Below are 7,499 nucleotides of genomic sequence, written 5' to 3' on the forward strand. Positions count from 1 at the left end.
TTGAGCTCATTCCAACTGCCAGGCTTCCGTAGTCCGCTAAAGCCGGATCGACTCGTCTCCTGAAGGGGTTTCTTTAGACTTTGGCCGCTTTTTGCAACCATTCATCGATAGCTTGAATAAAAAAAACGTATCTATTTATATAACTGTGCCAAACACCCAATCACGTGATTAAATATGTAATTATCAAGGTCAATTGTGTATAGTAACTGAATGTCCACACACGTGTTCAGCTTTTACCAGAACTCTCTTACTTTTTAATGCTAGCTCAGAACCAACACATCACATGAGGAGCAGGACCCGACAACATAGATCACTCCGCCGGCGTTACCATGACAACCCGCTTACAGACGGCACAGTGACTACTGTCGTAACTAATTACTGAAATATCAGTCTTTATATGACAAATTGTACTAATGATATCTTCAAATGATTTATGGCGAACATTTCCTGTTCACCATAAAACCTATAAAATCCTCTAACTGCCGACCAATCACCATTGAGCAGTGTTAGCCCCGCCCACTAGCAATGAGAAATTCAGTTTGCTACAACTAACATGTTTACTTTCTATCTATATTGGCTTTGCACAAGTAATGACAAATTTAAATGATCATACAAATTTCAGCTAAAGTCATCACTGAATCAATTATAGAAATTCATGATAAATTTGAAATTGGATAAATTAGCTGATTATATCTTGCAGATTTCTTAAAATGGTGACATTAATTTACATCTTTGGTGCTTTTCCTCATGTTTTTATTAAGTTGTTGTGTTTTCAGCCGCTGGCCTCTCAGTTCTTCTTCATGGTAGTTTCTGCCGTCTGGCTTCTTCTTTCTCTTCTCCTCTGAAAGGTTTGCAGTAGTTTTCTGTGTTTGGCTGAAAGGCCTGTTTCTGTTTGGCGTCGTTAAGGAGGGTTCTGGTTCTGCAACTGGCCCGGTTCTGACCAGCTGCAGGTGAGAATGCGGCTCCACAGTGAGAGAGCAGTGTGTGTTTGAGGAAGGACGGCCTCCTGTGATGAAGTGACACAATAAAAGCCAGTGAGGTAATCAGTCCGGAGCGGTTTGTTTCATTCAGGTTCCTCACTTCCTGGTTGTGAGGTGAGAGAGGAGCTGAATTATTAACTGACGGTTCAAGTCAGAGGCAGAACTGAGACGCAGTCAGAGTGAGAGTGAGCTGCTGACCGGAGCTGGCCATGGAGCTGCTGCTGTCGGCCCTGAGGGCCGTGGACCCGGCCGCCGTGGAGCAGGAGTACCAGGTCAGTGTCACCGCTGGAAAACGGTTTTAAGTCCCGCCGGCAGCACCGCCGGGCCTGGAGCGCCTGGGAAACGTTTGATCTCTTCCTGCTCGCCTCAAAGGGAAACTTCCCTGGAAACAGCTGCCGCTGTTTCAGCGTTTCTCTGAGCCGGTTATTCAAACCAGCAGAAAGCTGCTGCCGGCTTCATTTGGTTAAACTATGCAGCCACTTTCTAAACATGTCACTGTTTCACTGCCTGGTCGTTCAGGTTGGGGCTCCACCAGGAACTGTTCTGGGTATTTACAGGAAGGTGTGGAAACTTCGAGAGGATTAAAGCTGAATTAAAATCTACTGAAGTGGGTAGATAAACCTCTGCACTCATCGTCTGCAGCGTACATCCTGCTGGGGGTCAGAGGTCAGGGGAGAGGCGCAGTACAACCAGCATGCTGCTGGAGGAGCACCTGGAGAGAAAGACAGGCTCAGGGAGAACGGCCTGACTGGGATTCAAACCAACAACCTTCCTACTACCAGCAGAAGCACAAGCAGGAACCAGCCAAGGGTCAAAGGTCAGCAGAGTGTCTCTACCTGAAGAGGAGGAGCTGACAGGTGAAGCTCTGCTTCGTCTTCCTCTGCTGCTTCCAGCTCAACACCCCACAGCATGATACCACCTCCACCAGCTCTCTACTCCTCTTCAGACCCTCTCTGGGGACTGGAGAGCCGGCAGCAGAGAGAAACCCTCCTGACTGCTCGCAGTATGACCTCTGACCTCCAGGAAGTCCCCTTTTAGCAGTCTGTAGATGAGAAGTCATGTCGAATTCAGCAGATCTGAGGTCTGAACCACCGACTTGTAAACAGACATTTCTGTCCTCTGAAGACGTTTCTGTCGTGTCTCATCTTTAGACTGTCCTCAGTCTCACCACATCCCCTGTTGCCGCAGCGCCTTGTTTGTTCAGAGGTTAGCTAGCTAACCGCTAACAGTGCCGTGGTTGTAACACTCACAGCGTCGCTCTGCTGGTCCTCTGCTTCTCACGTCTGAACCAGAGAAACTGTCTGACAGTTTGAATCCAAACTGGATCCACATTGGACCAGTTTGGACTGGGCAGACAGAACCCACAGCAGTTTATGATTCATCCAATCAAATCATGGAACCAGAGCCTGTGGCTGCAGAACAGGCTCACAGCACCATCCCTCCTCCACCGTGCCTGGAAGCCAGAGGTCAAGGGTCAGGGTATGCTGGCTTGGCCTTTCTCCAGCCGTGGTTCTGCACACGGCGGTCAAACCTTCATCAGAGAGGTTCTGGTTTTACTTCCTGTGACCCAAAACCACTCCACAGCGTAGAGCGACTCGGAGCGCCTGTTGAGGTCTGATTGGATCAGGTTGGTTCCTTTTAGTCCAGCTTTGGTCCCCACTGGTCCCTGCTGGTTCTGACTCCCTGAACCGGGTCTCTGCTTCTGGTTTTGAGCTACAGGAAGTTCTGCTTCCTCGTTCGGTTTCTGCCGGTTCATCGTTAACCGGTCACAGAGGAGGGGAACCAATTCTGTTCGCAGTTCTGCTCCCATTTCTGACCAGATGGTCCCAGTCCCTTACTGGACCCCTCAGTGTTTATTGGTCCTGACTGGTCTTTGCTAGCTCAACATGTGGCAGAGTTTATAAATCTCACTGGTGATGCTCTTTCCAGTAAACTAAGTCCCAGTTAAGAAAACCAGTTTGAAGTACTTGGTTAATTAAACAATGATCAATTCTGTTACAAATCAGAGTAAAAATGACAAAAATAAAACATGATTTAAAGAACAAAAAGCAAATGATAAAGGGAAGCAATTATTAAAAAACAAAGATCAAAAAAGACCTTTAATGAAAATGTTCAGAAATCAGTTCACACACCTGGTTACACACCTCACCTACCTGCTGTGTGTGTGTGTGTGTGTGTGTGTGTCCAGGTGGTGCGTTCTCAGTCGCTCCAGTTAAAGAAAGATCACGGTTTGACCACAGAGGTTGGATCCCTAAAGGACAACGCCAAGAAGAACCGATACAAGGATATCCTACCATGTATGAAGACACCTTCCCTCCTTCCCTCTCTGCCTCCTTCCATCCTTGCCTCCTTCCCTCCATCCCTCCTTGCCTCCTTCCCTCCATCCCTCTCTGCCTCCTTCCCTCCCTGCCTCCATCCTCATCGTCTCTTTTCTTTGCCCAGTAGAAGTGTGATGTATTTTCCCACTTGGCTCTAACGCCTCTCTGCCCTTTGACCCCGTCTCTCCATCCAGATGATCAGACCCGGGTGGTTCTGTCTCTGCAGACTTCAGGCTCCGACTCCGACTACATCAACGCCAGCTTCGTCCAGGTGATGCAGCTCACCACTCAGGTGTCTCCTGCTGCTGTGAGAAAGCTCTGGTTGTAACAGCACTGTTTGTCCTTCAGGGGGCGTCAGGTGACTGCAGATACATCGCCTCCCAGGCGCCCCTCAGTTCCACTCTGACCGACTTCTGGAGGATGATCTGGCAACACAAAATCAAGGTCAGCGAACCAGCAGGAAGAGCTGATCCCAGGAAGTAGTCTGGTCCCCAGCTCCAACATTGCGCTCCTCCTGCAGTTAGAGGAAACTGTTGCAGTAAAGTTAATGATTCACCTGCTGAACTCGTTCTGGTTCCTGTCAGAGCAGCAGTTTGGCCTCTGACCCCGTCCCAAATAACACCTGCACACACATTCTGGAACCAGGTGCTCCAGGGGTCAAAGGGCACTGCCGGCTGGTTTGCCAGTTTCAAGTTGAACCTATTTCAGATCAAACCTGAAAAACGAACCAGAAACTAGACTGAGACAAAAAGCTTCATCATCGCCTTCCTCCTGATCTCAAGGAGCATAAAACAATAAAACAACTTCATCTATAAGATTTATTAGAATGTATTTCCTAATTTAAGCTCAGAGCTGCACTTTACTCATCTCCTGGCGGCGGCCATTGCAGCAGGGAGGGAAGGCCACTGATTGGCTGATAGACCAACAGGTGAACTTCAACTTTCACATCTGACAGACTCGTTTAGTCACCAGGAAGGTTAACCGCCGTCACTAGGACAGCAGGCTGCACCTGTCCACATTTGTCCTCAGGGGTCAGACTAACTACTGGTTCTGTGTTTCAGGTGATAGTCATGGCCTGCAGAGAGATCGAGATGGGAAAGGTATCGTTTCATTTTCTTATTTTTATTCAGATTATTTAAAATGTTCAGATTTTTTTTCTTGTTGAGATATTTATGGCTGAAGTGTATAAAACATGAGACAGAGAGGTTTGGTTCTGGTTCTGCAGAGAAAATGTGAATGCTACTGGGCAGCTCCTCTTCAGTCTGCGGCGTTTGGACCTTTCACCGTCACCACGGTAACGGCCCGGTCCTCTCCGTCCTCCGTGTCCTGAGAGCCGAATGTGACGTGTTGTTCCTCTGAACGTCCAGCAGGTGGAGTCGCGGCCCAACCAGGACGTTGTGGTGCGAACCCTGGTGGTCTGCTACCAGCAGGTGGGCGCTCACCTTGCTGCCTCCCGGCTCAGGACACCTTCCTCACTCCTCTTCCTCTCCCATAGGACGTCCACTCACTGGTCCAGTTCCAGTACCTGTCCTGGCCGGACCACGACGTCCCCTATGAGACAACCGGGATTCTGGACCTGCTGGACCGAGCCAGGAGCAGCCAAGGAGCCGAGAGCTCACCTATCCTGGTCCACTGCAGGTACACAGAGGGACAGACAGAGACATAGTGAGACGTTGTGTCGTCCTCTGATCAGTGTTAAACTTCACATCATCTCTGCAGCTTGTTTGTGCCAACAGGCTGATCACAGGTCAGCTGGTCATGAACATTCAACAGGACACACACACACACACACACACACACACACAGACAGAGCAGGAGGCTGTGAATATGCAGCAGGTAACACCTGCTATCGATGGCACAGTGGACATGATCACTGCATCTGCTAAGTGTCTGTCTCTGTCTGTGTGTGTGTCTCTGTGTGTGTGTCTCTGTCTGTGTGTCTCTGTGTGTGTGTGTGTGTCTGTCTCTGTCTGTGTGTGTCTCTCTGTGTGTGTGTCTCTGTCTGTGTGTGTGTGTCTGTCTCCGTCTGTGTGTCTCTGTGTGTGTTTCAGTGCAGGCTGTGGGAGGACAGGAGTCATCTGCGCTCTGGACTACATCCACGACCTTGTGGTTACCAAGGTAACCCATGACAACAGAGCAGGTCTCTCCAGCAGGAGCCAAGCTGGTCAGTGACATCACTTCCAGGAGGTCAGGCAGAGGTCAGAGGGAAAAACCTGGAAGTTTTGTCACGGACCATCAGGAATCCATCCCATAGTTTACCTGGAGGAGACCTGTGAGCTTCATCACATGGTTCTGGTTCTGGTTTTGCAAGGCTTCATCTGTGACGTTCTCTTCCCTCCTGCAGAAGATCACTGAGGACTTCAGCGTCCTGGACCTCGTCCTGGAGCTGCGGAGACAGAGACCCTCGGCGGTCCAGACCAAGGTAGGACTCCACGTCCAGCCAGAAGACGGTTCTGGTCAGCAGCAGCATCTCCCTGACGAGAACTTCCAGTTCCATGATGCGGACCCGTCTTCAGGTGTCCCAAACAGCACAGGGACGTCTTTGTCCCATTCAGGTCTCGGTTGTCTCCAGCTGTCTCTCCTGGGACAGTCGGGTCTGGGAATTGGACCAGGCCTGAAGGCAGCAGACGGCCCAGCCCAGACCATGACACCACCTCCACCAGCGGAGGTTGTGCCGGGTGGAGCAGGGGCGACCTGGAGAGTGTTTCTGACTACGGTTGTGTTTCCAGGACCAGTATGGGTTCATCTTCACCGCGGCCGCCAGCATGTTGGAGCGCTTCCTGCAGACGCCTGATGACCAGCTCTACAGCAACCTGCCGGAGGTAACGCCAACGCCGCCGCCTCTGGGCTCTACCGCTCCACAAATAGATTCTAGTGTGCAACGCAGGAGGAAGTCCTCTCAAAGCACTGCAGAAAGAGGAAGTGGTGTACTGACTTCCTGTATGAAAATTAGAGCTGCAGCTTGACAATAAGCAGCTGAGATCACAGAAAGAAGCGAGACCAGGAGGACGGCGGCTGATCGGTGGGATCTGCTCTCCACTGCTAACTTCCTGACTCTGAGGCAGGTTGCTGCGCTCGCTCAGCCAGGCTCAGGTCTCCTCTTCGCTCAACTCTTCAGCTGATCAGGGTTGAATATTTTCTCCTTCTCCGTTCAGACAGAAAACTCTGAAAGAGCCGGTGTGGTGGCCTTCGCACCGTTCAGTCTGATAGGCGAAAGGTAATAACAGTTTTATTCAAAGTCAGATACAAGCTAATGTCTTTGTGGAGCGTCGGTTCATTAATGAGGGCTACCATTAGCTGGAGGCTTAGCGAGGGCTACCACCTTAGCGAGGGCTACCACCTTAGCGAGGGCTACCACCTTAGCGAGGGCTACCACCTTAGCGAGGGCTACCACCTTAGCGAGGGCTACCACCAGCTGGAGGCTGACCTTTCTGAGGGCTACTGCCTCCTGACCTCTTGACCCCTCTGCCTGCTGCTTCTGCAGCAGCTCTGTGATCTGCTGCTTCTTCAGTATGAACCTCTGTCCCAGATGGAGACGGTGGTCAGTCTGACTTCATCTACTCAGAGGTCCCACCACAGCACTTCAGTCTGCTTTAAAGCCTGACTTTGACTAGGCCATGTTGCAGCAGCTGTGCTTTCATTGGTCTGCAAAGGAGACTCTGTGCCGCTCAGCGACTTAACCTGAACCGACCCTGCTTCTTTCAGATGAAAGTCTTGTTCTTCCTCCAGGTGCTAATCAGAAAACATCTGGATGAAATTCATGTTTTTGTTTCTGGAACAAATGTTTTTCCAATGAGGCAGTTTTGCAGAACCTTCCAGGACCTTCCAGAACCCTGGACTGATTCAAATCCTTTCCTGTCTCCAGGTGAAAAAACGAGAGAAGAAAACCTCAGCAGCTGCTTCTTCATCCGTCAACAGGTAGAAACCAGCGTGTGTGTGTGTGTGTGTTTAGGTGTGTGTGTGTGTGTCAGTGACGTGCGGTGAGGTTCATTGCTGGTGAGGTTCTGACTTATGACTTAGACACCACACACGTTATTGCAGTGTTTTTCAACCACTGTTCCGCGGCACACTAGTGTGCCGTGAGTGATCGTCAGGTGTGCCGTGGAAATTATCCAATTTCACCTATGATACCGTATTTTCCGGACTATAAGCTGCTTCTTTTTTCCTAAACTTCGAACCATGCGGATTGTAGCCCGGTGCG

At 50.2% G+C, this 7,499-nt stretch overlaps 1 protein-coding gene across 3 annotated transcripts in view; it reads left to right on the plus strand.

Moving 5' to 3' along the window:
- Positions 1-803: 803 nt before the first annotated feature.
- The window catches only part of ptpn18 (protein tyrosine phosphatase non-receptor type 18), a 15,136-nt gene continuing 8,440 nt past the window's right edge, over positions 804-7,499 (plus strand). Inside the window, exons 1-12 of one of the 3 annotated variants that reach the window (XM_007543815.2) lie at positions 804-1,252; positions 3,169-3,277; positions 3,493-3,569; positions 3,647-3,742; positions 4,360-4,398; positions 4,524-4,592; positions 4,666-4,728; positions 4,794-4,936; positions 5,350-5,416; positions 5,643-5,720; positions 6,028-6,120; positions 7,164-7,216. In XM_007543815.2, coding sequence (XP_007543877.1) covers positions 1,190-1,252; positions 3,169-3,277; positions 3,493-3,569; positions 3,647-3,742; positions 4,360-4,398; positions 4,524-4,592; positions 4,666-4,728; positions 4,794-4,936; positions 5,350-5,416; positions 5,643-5,720; positions 6,028-6,120; positions 7,164-7,216 — 950 coding nt within the window. In that variant the 5' untranslated portion in view covers positions 804-1,189. The remainder of the gene's footprint in view (positions 1,253-3,168; positions 3,278-3,492; positions 3,570-3,646; positions 3,743-4,359; positions 4,399-4,523; positions 4,593-4,665; positions 4,729-4,793; positions 4,937-5,349; positions 5,417-5,642; positions 5,721-6,027; positions 6,121-7,163; positions 7,217-7,499) is intronic. The other 2 variants (XM_007543817.2, XM_007543816.2) reach the window with 2 other exon arrangements.

The sequence above is a fragment of the Poecilia formosa genome, unplaced genomic scaffold (genome assembly GCF_000485575.1).
Source record: "Poecilia formosa unplaced genomic scaffold, Poecilia_formosa-5.1.2 Scaffold913, whole genome shotgun sequence".
Classification (NCBI taxonomy): Eukaryota; Metazoa; Chordata; class Actinopteri; order Cyprinodontiformes; family Poeciliidae; genus Poecilia; species Poecilia formosa.